Consider the following 15,986-nt stretch of genomic DNA (forward strand, 5'->3'; position numbering starts at 1 on the left):
CATGTCATAAAGACATATAGATAAACACAGCGCATGTAAAGATGATTTGTCACAATTTAGTGTTATCTTAATTACCTTATCTGGTAATGATAACACAAAGTATCCATTTCTACACTGTTGCTTAATTTAACAAGATGAACAATCAAAGACATAAAGATAAAGCATTTTGCTGATCATGCTACATGTAAAATCATTTGCATTCAAGTTAATGAATCACCTGTGCTGATCTAAGGTGCTTAAGGATCGCTTTAAAATTCTTCAGGCAACATGAATAATGTTTTATTAGTGTTTATAGACAGTAACACTTAACATTCAGCAATATTATTGATTTGTGTCACATTCGATCTGTTTTGCTTCAGTTGAACAGTTATTTTTTTAGCAGTTTCCTGCATTTTCTTTGTTCAGGCTCTACTGTTGCCATGGTTATAGATATGTTTCACATGTGTCTTGTTAATTATGTTGTTAAGTTAAGTTAAGTAAACAGAAGTAAACTCTGTTTACATCATCTGTATTGTATAAAGAGATATATAATACAGCTGACTTGACCTGACATAAAGTAACTGAGCAAAGTTACATAAGCTCAGTTCTGGCATGAGAGTTTGCCACTTGCTGTTTCACCTAATTCAAATAATTATATGTCACTTTTGCTGGCAGGGAGAGTTGAAGTGAGGTTCTAATTGAAAAAGCGGTCTTTAATAATTGAATACAGAACTCAAGAAAAACCCCATAATAAAACAGTTAAACACTTGCAGGGACAAAAACCGACAAAGAATCAAATGAAGGGCTATAAATACAAAAGATAACAAGCACTTAAACAAGACGACACAGGTGAAGGTGAAATCAAAAATTATGGAAACCTTAATGGAAACTAAGAAAAAAAAGTCTTTAGGCATTTACCAAATTTACACTGCAAATGTGGCACCGAAGCGCTTCTGAAGTGGCATTTAAGTGTCTTTACACAGACTGTTTAATGCTGCTCAGAGGTGGCATAAATGCATTAACAGCAATTTTAACTCTATATCTTTATAATAGGGGCTGAAGTGGGTCAGAGCAGGCATAATTTGCTCTGGCTTTTATGCGTAATTGCAATTTTACACTGAATTTTGAGCAGGCACAGAGCAGCCTTAATTTGTATGTGTAAAGATGCCTTTACGCCGAGTAAAGATTCACAATTCTACTTATGGAAAAAAACGAAACTGGCGAACAGCGATCGTTCCGTAAGTAGAATAGGGAAGGCATAGGACATACATCAGCATAAGCTTTTTGAAGAATATAAAAGTGCGTTTTTTGCGGAAGCACTTGGAAGGCGATCATTTGTGTTTTATAAAGCATATACATTTGTATTTTTGTAGAAAATGACCGATCGTTTCGCTGGATAAGAGCATTAATCCTCGTCTGGTATCTGCACTGAAACTGTAATTTTGACCTTCAACCATTGAAGTCCACTATAAGGAGAATAATCCTGGAATGTTTTCATCAAAAACCTTAATTTCTTTTCGACTTTTTCTGAAAGTGAACTAATCCTTTAGGAATAAGAAAAGTAACCATTAGATTGCAAAGAAAGAAATTACAGTATTTTACACCTCACAAGGAATAAGTCTATTTTTATTATGGTTACTTTTCTTATAAGACATGCAGCCCTTAAATGCAACCTCCGGAGGACGCAGCCTCCGAAATGAGACACAGCTATATCATACTTTGTGTTGTTGTTTTTTAGAAAAATAGAAACCGTTTCTAAAATAGAATCATCACGTGTCACCGTCGTGTTTTTTTTAAGGACAAGAACTCCAATTAACATGGAAAAGATACCTTTTATCCAGTATAGTTAGGGCATGGTGTTAGCTGAAATGTAATTAAATAATGGTTTGTATTTTTAAAAACATCCATGGCGTGTCTTTGTGTGTAGTGAGTTGGCTCAGATGATATATGTTTTGTACTTCAGAACTTCTGTTAAGGTTTTCAAGGTGCTTTGTGGGACTTTTTAGGTAGCGAAAGTTTCAGTGCCCTGGAAGGATTTTGCGATTGAGACAGTTCTTAAAGTGCCCTCACTACTGTACTATAGAGCCGATTGATTAATTGGATGTATGAGATGAGTTCCCAACCACAGCTGGAGTTAACTGTGGACAAAATACACTAACATTTGACAACAACAATTAATTTTCAGCAGTACTCTATTATTAAATAACTTGAACACTGAAATTATTTTATTTTGAAACTGTTTTTATTTTTTCCCTTTGAAATGAATGTCAAATGAAATTTTCTTTTTTGTGTGTGTTTGTCTGTGTTATGTAATACAAATTATGTGGTTCAATTAAGTGGAGCAAATACTTCAGAGGATCATTGTTCCCGAAACAAAGTAAACATTCATTGAAAGTAACATAAATGTTTTTGTAAAGAGGATTGCTTTGGATCTGAATGTGGACTAAAGCTTGTTATTTCATATTACCACTCTTATCTTGGTTGATTATGTATAATACTTAAATGTTGCATCACCGCAAACTCAATTGCTTCGACCTTTGCTCCTTGCTTGCATATAAAAGAAGACTTTCAGCAAACGTCCTTGCAGAAGACGATCTGCTGTGATGCACATGCTCATCTTCAGCTTAAATCTCTTCTAGCTTTCCTGAGTGCAATAGCTTTTTTTAAAAAAAAGAAAACTCAAGATTTGAGTAGATCAATTTTTGACTTTTCAAAGTGAGCACAGAATCAGTTCTTCACGATGTGGTTGCTGATATTTTTGGTGTGCATCCTGATTTGGGCTGCTGGAACATACTGGTACCTGTTCATCAAGCCGAGTCCATTTTCAGTGCAGTCGGTGAGACCTCCAGGACCTTTGGAGCTGGACCAGAGAAAGAGAGACAAAGTGCTGAAACAAGGTGAATAACCAGACATCTTTAGACACTGAATGCTTCTTTGCCCTGCGAATGACCTGAGAATGTTTTAAGCCTGTTCTGCTAATCTGCAGCATTTTGAAAGCGAATTCACAAGCTCATTTGAGTTAATCTTCGGCTGTGTTTCTGCTGAATGCATTTAAGGAGCTTCCATCTCTTAATTTTCATATTTAAAACATTATAAGCAGTTAACCTATTGACACGTAAAGGCTAAAACCAGGAATATAGTATTTCAAAATATAAATAAAGTGAAGTGTTAATAGTTTAAGATGCCATGAAACAGAAACTGCAATCATCATTTCTTCCCTATTGTTATGTATTTCCAAGTGAAATAGCTTATATAGAATCATCAGAAGTTTCCAAATGAAGGGGAAGTTAATGGTTTTGATCAAAGATTATGAGGGCATGTGATTTTTTAAAAAAAATAATGTGCATGGATTAATCATTTATAATAAATCTAACTGTCATAGGCTAGTAAGAGCTGTGCGTGTAAACCACACTCCCCTTATCTCAAGAGGCGCTCTAAAGGGTTTGAGTCCCGCTTAAAGCGGTGACCCTGGATGGGAGTGAGGTTTAGGGGGGTGAGTGTAAGTGGAAATGTATTATAGTTTTAATTTACTCTAAATGCAATCAGTTGAACTTTATAGTGTTTTTTGACCCACTTAAGATGTAAGTACATCTTTAGAAGTCATTTCATAATTCCCTTTGTTGTATTTGATGAAACATTGTTAAAATGTACTGGTGAATGTACTAACAACCAAAATTTGTCATGTATTTACATATATTTGCAATTATGAATATGCAGTTTGTATCAAATAACACTACAAGTGTGCTTTAGCAGTCGAACACATCAAAATAAGTGTACTTTTTTGACCAAAGCATGAAAAAATATGATTTAAATTGTACCTTAAAAACTTTGAATTTGACATTATTACAAAGTGAAATTTATTAATAAATAAATTGAGTTCTCTTTACACGTAAGTGGCCTATTATTATATTATCTGCAAGTACAGTTTTAAAAAAACTATTTAAGATTTGAAGTACACTACAAGTACACATTTAGTACAATTAAGTGCACTTAGTCAAGCTGTAAAATCTTGTCTCGTCTCGACAAAAAGAAGCACCATAAATGTGATATACTATATATATATATGCACTATTTATTTATTTATTTATTTTTTTCATTTGTGCCACAGAAGTGTTTGAAAAAAGTTATTTTTCCTTTTAAAAAAGTCTCTTTTGTACATATTATATAGCCTACAGGATGTGATATACCTTAAAAACAAGTATTATCGGATAATATACTGAAACGAAATGTAAAAAAGCTGTTTAAGGTAATCTAATTATGTAACATATAGATAATGCTATTATAAAACAATTAACATACGTGTCAATGGCTTTACCATATCTTAATTAGATTAGCCAGTTGGGATAACACCTGTGGTTCTCACACTCTTATTTAAAGTATTTTAGGGCTTACAAAGATAATTCTGTATTCAGTGATATTTTGTGGCCATGTTAACCCCTTATCAGGCCTTTTCACCCACTGACAGCACTGCATGATGGGAGTTAACCCAGATCAGTATTGGGCTATTAATTTCCTGTACCGGTCACTATTTTTCTTGGTCTTGGTGCAGTAACGATTGCAAACACTGCTGCTTTGAATGTTTTATTTTTTCATGACATGAGTGAGTACAGTAGCCTATAGACATGTCATGTGCAGGGCTCTGTATGGGAACAGATGGCATCAAAAAAGGGCAGATAATGAATAACAAAGTATGTGTATGCGTGACCTTTAAATGGAAGTTATGAAACATTTTATTTGGGACATATTAAAGGGTAAGTTCCGCCAAAAATTAGTACTCACCCTCATGTCATTTTTGATGAAATCTGAGGGTAACAAACAAGGGGCTTATAGGTTATGGGTTTGGGAGGGTGAGTACTTAATTTCATTTTTGGGTGAACTAACCCTTTAAATAATGTGACCAAATGTTGACAAAGAAAATAAATGTATTATGATATCATAACATTCCCATTGTTATTTTATGGCATAATGCATTAATGTGTATGCTAATAATCAAAAATACTGGCTAAGTACTATACAGTAAGTAAGCACTGCTATCACTGTAATATTTCAGTAACGGTAGTCAGATAAGTTTAATCTTTAGTAGGCCTATTTTTATGAAAAATAATTAGTCAAAATTAAACGTTATAATGCTATATTATATTTATTGTTAGTATTATGATTGTTATTATTATTATTATTATCATCAGTCATTTATTTCATTACTTTAGCTTCATTTACAAATGAAAATGTCACAGTTCCTGCCTTCCTGGCCAAGCTTCCCCTTGCGCCACCTGGTGGTGATTTTGCAAACGAGTTTCACATGTGAATGGGTCGTGTTTACTACCAGGCCTTACGGTGGCGTTAAAAGATTAGTCCACTTTCAAATAAAATTTTCTTGATAATTTACTCACCCCCATGTCATCCAAATTAAGGTTTTTGAGGAAAACATTCCAGGATTTTCAAGGATTCAATGGCCTCCAAACGGTTGAAGGTCAAAATTACAGTTTCAGTGCAGCTTCAAAGAGCTCTACATGATCCCAGATGAGGAATAGGAGTCTTATCTAGAGAAAACATCACTCATTTTCTAAAAAAAAAAAAAAAAAAGTATACATTTTAACCATAAATGCTCATCTTGAACTAGCTCTCTTCTTCTTCTTCTTCTTCTTCTCTATTTGAATTACAGCAGTGTAGACGCTGCTAAGTGTATTACTGCCCTCCACAGGTCAAAGCTTGAACTAATTGTTATATACTTGCACTAGCATATTGTATATGACAATTTAGTTCAAACTTTGACCTGTGGAGGGCAGTAATATATTTACAGTAATATAATTAATATACTAAGACCCTTATTCCTCATCTGGGATCATGTAGAGCTCTTTGAAGCTGCACTGAAACTGTTTGACCTTCAACCGTTTGGAGTCCATTGAAGTCCACTATATGGAGAACTAATCCTTTAATAGGTTAATAGGCATTTAGGTTGACTACCCATGGCAATTGTCTATATACTTACTGTATGTATTTTTAGGATTTACCAAGGAGAAGATTCCAAAGGATCTTGATGCAATTATAATAGGCAGTGGGATCGGAGGAATGACAGCTGCAGCCACAATGGCCAAAGTTGGGAAGAAAGTCCTGGTGCTGGAGCAGCATGACGTGGCAGGAGGCTGCTGTCACACTTTCACTGAGAAGGGTTTTGAGTTTGATGTGGGTATGTACTTTTTATATAATATATACAAAGAAAAAAGTATATATTATGCATTTTTGTTTTACCCAAGATGCCTTCAAAAAAGTTACCAAATATGATTGATATCTAAAAGTTTTTTTTTTCTTCTCACTAACATTCAGATATATAAAACCCATACAATGAAAATAACTAGCTGATTACCTTAAAAGCCCATATCACCGTCAATATACATTGTTGTTCATGTGATGGTCAAAGCCTGTTGTGTCTTAAATCTGAGTGAATCGGCTTGATTTTGTCCGTGGGGAATTGATTGTGGTTTGGCTATTGGTGGATCTCATGTGACTGTGAGTGACAGGTTGCCCCGCCCCTCACACCAGTAAACATGATCAGAGATATCAAGAGGGAGGGGAAGTTATTTTGATGAAAGATTAGGAGGGCACATGATGTGCACAGATAAATCATTTGTAATTAATATTGCAATATTCCATAAAAAATAATATTTGTCAATTTTTGATTACATGGTAAATTTAAGAGTAACAGTGACTTCTCAGATTGTTGTATCGATATTAAACAGGAATATGGAAATAAAACTAAAGTTGAAATCACATCGAATGAATTCGATTTCTACTTCCAGGATTGTGTTATTTATGTACAAGCAATGTCTGTGAATAATATCATGGGATGACGAACATATCTGCTGAAGGTCCTAAAACTGTTTTGTTTTGTTTTTTTCCGTGTAAAAGGACTTCACTACTTCGGTCAGCTGCATGAAAACGGTCTGCTTAAGGTCGCTTTTGACCAAATCACTGAGGGTCAGCTGGAGTTTGTGGAGCTAAAGCAGCATTTTGACAGTATTATAATTGGCGACAATGAGGAACGGAGAGACTACGCCATCTTGAGTGGCAAGACTGAGATGGAGCGGAACCTGAAGAAGCAGTTTCCTGATGATGTCAAAGCTGTGGAGGAGTTCTTTAAGCTCATGAAGGTAGAGCATCCATCATCTCATGTTTCCAAAGGCAAGCTCAAACTATAAGACTGACGACTACCTGAATCATGTGGTGCTCATGTCGTAACAGCGCACACAACAGGGAATCTCACAATTTCCTTGAGAATATTTTTTTCTCAGAATTATCATAAAAATACGTAATGCGTGATATAAACTTGCAATTCTAAGATAAAATTGCGACTTTTATTCCGTGGCAGAAACAAGCTTCCATATGTCAGATTACATCTCTGAACTGATAATACTGTATATCAGTGCTGGATACCATGCTGCAGTTCCATTTTTTACCACAGATTTACATTGTAAAACTGTGGGGCGCTGTAGAGCTGGGCAAGGCTCAGGCACCCACTTATGCCTAACGAAGCCATACGCTAAATTTGAATATATTCTGCTCATTTAAAATAGTCTAGAAAATCGGAAAAATATTTGTTGCAGAATACTAAACACATTTATACGGAAGAGGATTAGGGCCAAGCAATGATAAAAAAATAAAACCATCTCGAGATTGTTGTTAAATTTTGAGAAAAAACTCGTTAAATTACAAGAAAAGAGTCGCTAAATTTCAAGAACAAACTCATTAAATTATGAGAAAAATGTCGTTAAATTTCGAGAAAAAAGTCGAGATAAAATGTTGAGATTAAAGTCATTAAATTATGAGAACAAATTTGTTCTCATAATTTAACAAATTTGTTCTTGAAATTTAGCGACTCTTTTCTTATAATTTAACGAGTTTATTCTCAACAGTTTATCTTGACTTTTTTCTCGAAATTTAACGGCATTTTTCTCGTAATTTAACGAGTTTATTCTCAACATTTTATCTCGACTTTTTTCTCGGAATTTAATGAGTTTTTTCTCTAAATTTAACAACTTCAATCTCGAGCTGGTTTTATTTTTTTATTATTGCTTGACCCTAATCCTCTTCCGTACATTTACAATTTATTACTGATTCGGCTTATATAGAGGACTATGTTTGGATTAATATTTTGGCCCTTACGGACGAGCCGCAGCTGATTTGGAAATCTGTCTGAGACAGCAAAAGTCGTGTAGTGTGAGCTTGCCTCAAGCCAATCCGGGCCCTCTGCCAGTTTTTGCATTGGCCGTGAGTGGACTGAATTAATGGCTAATCCTACTATGTGCCTTCATGCCTGTCTAGCAAATCAGTTGGACAATAATCATGTCACCAAATAAATATTATTATGCGTCTTCAAGACACTTATGCATGTAATACCAATAAGTTAAGAATGTTTTTCTTTGTTCTTGTCTGTACTTGTCTGCAATCAGTACCTCCACATTTTCCCTGTCATAAAATAAAATAAAGTCAAATGAAATAAAATAAAATAAATTGCTTTATGGCCTTTCTGGCTGCAAATATTACCCTCTTAACCTTAAAGCTCATTATTCCTGTCTTCTCCTCTGTATTTTCCACAGGTCACAGCCAGACATGTTGCTCTTTTAGGCATCCTAAAGCTGATTCCAAAATGGCTGGCTCTCTTTCTGCTTAAAAGTGGCATCGCTGACTACTTCTCATCCATCTTTCGTCTCTCTGAATCAAATGCCACAGAGGTGAACAACAGACTGACAAGCAACAAGGACTTGCACTTGGTCTTCTCATATTTCTTCTATGGTGAGGATTTCTGTACATTAAATATTGTTTTACACAAAAAAACAACAATATGCAACTGTTTTAAATACATTAAATAATAGCATTATATGTCCATCTGTATCATCATATATTTAAACATCAAGAAAAATGTCATAGGTTATCCAAGTATTTCCAGCAACACAAAAATTGATGCAGGTCAAAATGATCCGCAACCGTCTAAAGAAGTGTTTGTTTGATATCTGCTCCAGGTGTGCCTCCTAAAGATTCCAGCTGTATGATCAATGCTCTGATGCTGCACCACTTCAAGCGTGGCGCATACTACCCTAAAGGGGGCGCCAGTGAGATCCCATTCCACATCACTAAAGTCATACAGAAATACGGGGGTAGTGTGCTGGTCCGCGCCCCTGTCAGCCGGATCCTGGTGGATAAGAATGGAGCTGCATATGGTGAGTACATATACATAAAGTCAGTTTCTTCTAATTTAGCTTTTATGTAAAGTATGTACACTGCCCTCCAAAAGTTTAGGACAATATTGGCATGTATCCTTTTTAATTTGTGATAATTTTGCACTGATAAGGGACAACACAAACTACGAAAACATGTTTTATTACATAAACAGTTTAGAAAAAACTTAAATGTTCGATTACTCAAAATATCCAGCATTAGCAGCTATTTGACCTACACTGGGTTCTGATTGGTTCATTGTATTCTAAACTTAATTGGCAATCAATTTTTAAGCTATTAAGGTGTGCTGACCCAAAAATCTTTTACAAACCTGGGCCAAGTTTAAACCAGTAACCAGTCATCACAGCTGGGGCATGTTTGACTTTGACATGTATATATTGCCATTAATCAAAATGAAAATTATTATTGCTGGTCTATAATGATAATGTCAAGTTACTTGAATGTATTTGGACCAAAAAATGATAAGGATTTATGCTGAAATCGTCCAAAACCACACTTTGCCAGGGGAGTTTCCAAACTTTTGAAGGGCAGTGTATTTAATTTGGTTTGATTGACAGGAGTGACCGTGAGGAAAGGTGATGAGCACGTGGAAGTGCGAGCTCCTATTATCATTTCCAACTGTGGGATTTTCAACACCTTCCAGAAGCTCCTACCTCCGGAAATACAAGTCAAACCAGGTGAACATACTCTGTGTGCTTCAATGAAACATCTTCAGATGTAAAACTGCTCATGATAGACTAGATGCACTGTTTTCTTATATTTCAGAGATTCAGAGTCGTCTGGATATGTTAAGGCCCGGTAAAGCCTCGTTCCTGCTGTTCTCAGGGTTTGATGCGACCGAAGAAGAGTTAGACATCGTGTCCACCAGCATCTGGCTCTTCAAATCAAATGACATGGATGGCATGTCAGTATATATATATATATATATATATATATATATATAAAACAAAATATACAGCTACTTTTGCAATATAATATTGTTGCATTTAAAATATAGAATCAAATTTAAAAAAAAAAAGTCTAAAGATAAGAAACAACCAATTTAACATAATCTATAAGGAAGCATAGATTGGCAAACTACATAAATCACTTGCACAAATCAAACACTAGGCAGTGCTCTTGACTAAACCATTCCCACGTGCATCCCATCTTTCTGGGCCCGTTGCCATACTTCTGTCTGGATGGGGTTTCTGCTCTCAGTCCAAGAAGCAATTCTTATCTTCCTGCCTGTGGGAAAACATTTCCAAACTTTCCTGTAGTCTCACGTTGTTTTCTTAAAGAGCTGTATGTCAATTAGCACATGTTATATGAGCTCTTTATGTATATAAGGTGTGACTGCAGTAAATTGAGAGTGAACTTTCACCTGTAGGATGGATGAGTTCTTCGGTATGAGTAAAGACGAGGCACCAGAGAACATTCCCATGATGCTCCTCACTTTCCCCTCAGCCAAAGACCCTACATCACAGATCCGTCACCCAGGTAACATCTTAACAGACAATCAACTTGTCGATGGTGATGATTTTTTTTAGACAGCAGCTCTCTGTATAGCATTGTCTCTGAAATAATCGGCCACCAGTGGGCGCCTTCACCCGATTTTTCGCACACACCTACAACATTCGTACCATATGGTAGAACTCATCATTCTGAGTAACTTTGCCTCTAGGACCGCCGCTGTCTACCGAATCGTTCATTAAATATTAAACTTTGGCGTACTCCTAGGTTTTTGGCTCAACCTCAATAACTATATATTTTCTATGGTAAATTGCCTGTATTGGCTATAAATGGTCTGTTGTATCTATGATAAAGATGGTTACAGGCTTGCTAATGAAAAGATAATACCTTTTTACAAATGTGCTTAAAGGCCTTAAAGTGCTTGAACCCCGATATTTCATAGTTTTCAGTCACATGACTTTTGCGGAGCCCTGGAGGGCAAAACAGCCATGTAATTGCAGCACAAGCCTGTAAATTTTCCATCTTAAAAACAAAAAAAAATGTGAACAAGAAGCAAGTTTTGGGCACTTGTGATCCATATACTGTACAGCCCCTGCGGTGATTTCAATCATTAAAAACAGCAGGACTATTTTTTAAAAAGCTAACGTGAAAAACACTAATGTGGGTTGCACCAATAAGGATTAAATTAAGCAAAGTTTAACACTAATCAAGGATTTGTTGATCTGGGTTCTATTTTAAATCGAGTTGTGTTGCACCACTTAATTTTAAAAACAGATTATATGCAGAAAGACCATTCGAATCAAGCAGGCGGAGGGTGGACCCACCCTTAAAGTGCGTTAATGTACTAAAGCAGTGATATTAAAAGATCAAATTCATTTTAAGCCTTTTTGATGATGCATACTATATACAGGCGAGCAGATGAGCCCAGAATATGAACGCAGCACGTTTTCATTATAATGGTTTTCAACGCTTAACGAGAAACCTTGTGTTGCATTAATATTATGTGTTCATTTGTTTGCTTGTACAAAGTATGCATAATTATTAATAAAGTATGCATAATTATGATCATTAGATCTTACTACAAACCTGGTAAAAGCGACTGGCGGGCAATGGAGGAAAGCCTTGTTTTGCCCTCCAGCAGGGGGGCGTTCCCCTCAGGGTGTGACGTCATGTGAAAACTATCAAAAAATATTTTTTAATGTCTCTTCTGCTCACCAAGGTTGCATTTATTTAGTCAAAAATACAGTAAAAAATCCCCACAATACTGTTGAATATTATTCCAGTCTTCAGTGTCACATGATCCTTCAGAAATCATTCAATATGATGATTTGCTGCTCAAGAAACATTTCTGATTAGTATCAATTTTGAAAACAGTTGTGCTGCTTCACATTTTTCTGGAAACCATGATATTTTTTCAGGACTATTTGTTGATTAGAAAGTTCAAAATAACAACATTTATTGATTTTGTAACATTATAATCAATTTAATCAATTTATTGCGTACTTGCAGAATAAAAGTATTAATTTCTTGAAAAAAATCATACTGACCCCAAACTTTTGAACGGTAGTGTAGGTATGATATTAATTGCCTGTATGGGTTTGATATTAAATAAAAAACACTTAATTATTTAGATAGTTAATGTTCGGTGAGAATGTTACTTTTCAAGATATTTAAAGTCAATCTGTTTGCATTTATGTTTTTTCTGTGTGTATCTGCATAATCATCTAAATTTAAAGCATGATTCTGTGCATCATTCTAATAATGTCATGCCATAAATGAACAACATACAAATTTTCCAGGCAAGTCATGTATGACCATCCTGACCATGGTCAATTATGAATGGTTTGAAGAGTGGAAGGACACTAGAGTGAGGAAAAGAGGCGACGATTACTTCAACTACAAGATGAGATTTGCCAACCATCTCTTTGACTGGGCCTGCAAACACTTCCCAAAACTCAGAGAAAAGGTACTTTTTGTTGCAAATTCGAAATCTGTTATTTTAACATGAAAAATGAGTGAAAAAGGAGAAGTGTGTAATCTTTTCAATGTTAGAGAACTTTTGTCCAATCCCTGTTTAATGTGTTTAATGTCAAGTTAGTCATTCACATGTTGACTGAAGAATCTACATTGGGACACCAATGATTGAATTACCTGTGGTACGATTAAAAGGTCAAGCATTGAAATGTAGCTGGTGTTTATCAACAACATCTCTGTAAAACATATCATTAGTCTCATACCCATGGACCACCCATAGCCTGTTCAGAGTGTAGTACCTGGAGAAAGTCATTCCCATTCATCTCAATGGCAGGTGCTTTGCTAACAAAGGACACCCACTTAAAGGGATAGTTCACCCAAAAATGAAAATTCTGTCATCATTTACTCACCATCAAGTTGTTCCAAACCTGTATGAATTTCTTTCTTCTCTTGAACACAAAAGAAAGTATTTTGAAGAGTGTCGGTAACCAAACAGTTGATGGACTCCATAGTATTTTTTTCCATACCTTTGGTCACCAGCACTAAGATCCAGTTTTTTAAGCCAATCATCTGAACCATAAATGTCATGTGATTAATAACTCTAGAACTACAGGAAAGTGTTAACTGTAATAGCACCCAATTCACAGCCATAAAGTCTTTGTATAAAATGATCCCTTTGTGGGATAATTTTTAAGGATTTAGTTTTAATTAATTAGTTTGAATTCTTTTTAAATTTTGATTACATTGTATGAATTGAACAGCTCATTTAAATAATTAAAAAATAAATAACCCGTTAACATGAAAGTATTATGCAAGACATTTCTTCTTACATAGAACATTTTTGGCATAAAGAGTACTTTAAAAATGTCAAAATCAAACATTGTATGAATTTTCTAAGATTGACCTGCAAATTTAGTTTGAGGCACTTAGTATTAAAGTTCATATGGAATGGAAATTGCTATATCTGAGTGAAATGGCTTCTCAAATGAGAAAAAACACAGGGATGGGCTTGATTTTTGTTGAATCTATTAAAGATTACAAGGGCACATGGATTTTAAATAAATAAGTAAATAAATAATGATGTGCAAAGATAAATAACTTATACTATTAGCCAAAACTGTCAATTTTGATTTCATGGTGACTTGAGTTTAACTGTATGTTGCTTAGCTTTGTTTTCTAAAAACTATGTCTATGAAACAATCAGTACTTATTACATTTGGATGGGCAGAAATTCCGCAGCATGAACTGGACTTTCTATTGGTAGTCAGAAAGGGAGCTTGATTGAGCGTTCAGAATGATCAAGCTGTCTCTGTGTGTCTCAGCTGGTGTATCAGGAAGCAGCCACTCCTCTGACGAACACGCACTACCTCAGCTGTAACCAGGGAGCCATATATTCTGCTGATCACAACTTGGGTCGCTTCTATTCAGAGGCCATGGCTCGAAATCGATGTGATACTCCCGTCAAAAACCTTTATTTGTCAGGTACAGTGTTCTTCCAGCTGTATACTGTTTTCAAACTGGGGTCTGCAAGGTATGGAGCCCCTGAAGGGACATGTTGGTGGTAAAAGTATGTAATGGAAGTCAATGCTTTTGCGTTCCCTCGAGAAACTTTGCATTCGCTCGCAAAACCTTTTGAGCTCTTTGAGCGAACGCAAAGTTTCAGCAGAACGTAAACGTTTTTGCGAGGGAATGCAATGTTTCTCAGGGGAATGCAAAACATTTGCAATAGAATGCAATCATTGACAACTAATTTTCCCTCCATCTCTTATTTTTTTCCTTCACCATGCCCCTTTAGGGGCTCCGTAGCAAGGGGTTGGTTAAAGAGGGTCTGCAAAAAAAACTTTATAAGGTTTCAGTTGTTAAGATTAGAAACTACATTAGTTAACATGAACCAACAATAAAAAATACTCCTAAAACATGTTAATTTCAGTTTTTACAAAAACAATATTAAAATCAAAAGTTGTTAACATCATTTAATGGACCTGAGCAAACATGAACTAACAATGAACAGTTGTATTTTGTTAACTAACATTAAGTTAAAGTAAGTTAACTAATGGGACCGAAAATGTTTTACTGAAAAACAACAACAACAACAACAACAACAACAAAAAAACGTAAATAAAATGCATTTTTAGGGCTGTCAGCATTATCATATGCATGTGTTAAATTATATATATATATATATATAATATATAATATTATATATATATATAATATATATATACACATATGATATATATAATTAATAGGCATTAGTTAGCAACAAGTATTTCTGCCACTGCATTCAATTTAATGATCAAAGCATTTTAACTTGTTTTTCTGTGCATTTCAGGTCAGGACATGTTTAGCTGTGGTATCGCTGGTGCATTGCATGGTGGTCTTCTCTGTGCCTCAACTATCCTAAACTACCGTGTGTACATTGACCTCATGCTTGTCAAGAAAAAACTGAAGTGGAAGAAAGCAAAGGAGACAGCGAACCTGGCGAAGCAGAAGAAGCAGTGATGAAGCTGTGCTGCCTCTGCAGTTTGGCAGGAGAACTGCACAGGAAATGTTAATGGTGCCTTAAAATCATGTCGGAGAAATCATATTTACGAGTTGAACGCACATAAATATGCATAAATATGAGTGGGAAGCTCTGGATTTTCTTTAAGACCAGAGTTTATGAGTGCGTGTCAGTGAGAAACGTGGTGGAATACAAAAATACTTACGGCCTATAGGTTTTTTACCAGCACAAGTTAGCTTGCTTTGTTGTAAATAAAAAAAAGCCTGCACAAAAATGTAATGGCATTGTAATATAACAATATAATATGTAACGATAAAGTGTACAGTGGCTTCATAAATTAATTAAAAACGTACAATTAATCAATTAAATTAACATTAATGAACTAATTAAAAGCGAAACACATCTGATGCACATTCTTTGTTCTAGAAGTAGAGTTTAAGCTGTATTTTTGTTTCGGTAATTAAGAGAAGGTACACTGCCTCCCAACTCGTAAATATGAACTTCCTAGGAGGACTTGAACGCACCGTATAATTGAATTGTAATTAAAAACAAATAAATTTTTTCTACAGAAACAAGAAATATTTATAAAAAATGGAAGATTAGCCCTTAATTGTTACTTTGGGGTTAGTTAGTAGCCTATACTTTAACCCATTATCAGTTAAATATTTTAATATTATATATAAACCTATAACATTGCCTTTTGAATAATATTAAATATTAAATATATACAGATATTAAATAATTATATGTATAATAGCAATTAATGTTAGTAATTTTTTTTTTTACCTAAATTGCTACAATATAGAGCGCTGATGTATTTTTGTAGGCCAGCCTGTAAGTGGCC

The 15,986-nt window shown here is 35.0% G+C and overlaps 1 protein-coding gene across 1 annotated transcript; it reads left to right on the forward strand.

Annotated features, from left to right (window-relative positions):
- Positions 1-2,621: 2,621 nt before the first annotated feature.
- si:ch1073-13h15.3 (inactive all-trans-retinol 13,14-reductase) lies at positions 2,622-15,411 on the forward strand. The gene is made up of 11 exons (XM_067369702.1): positions 2,622-2,876; positions 5,984-6,166; positions 6,886-7,127; positions 8,574-8,769; positions 8,997-9,194; positions 9,771-9,890; positions 9,979-10,117; positions 10,583-10,692; positions 12,465-12,631; positions 13,962-14,121; positions 14,972-15,411. The coding sequence occupies exons 1-11, from the start codon at positions 2,720-2,722 to the stop codon at positions 15,139-15,141; spliced, it is 1,842 nt and encodes a 613-aa protein (XP_067225803.1). The 5' UTR covers positions 2,622-2,719; the 3' UTR covers positions 15,142-15,411.
- Positions 15,412-15,986: the final 575 nt, after the last annotated feature.

Source organism: Chanodichthys erythropterus, chromosome 19 (assembly GCF_024489055.1).
Source record: "Chanodichthys erythropterus isolate Z2021 chromosome 19, ASM2448905v1, whole genome shotgun sequence".
In the NCBI taxonomy this organism is placed as follows: Eukaryota; Metazoa; Chordata; class Actinopteri; order Cypriniformes; family Xenocyprididae; genus Chanodichthys; species Chanodichthys erythropterus.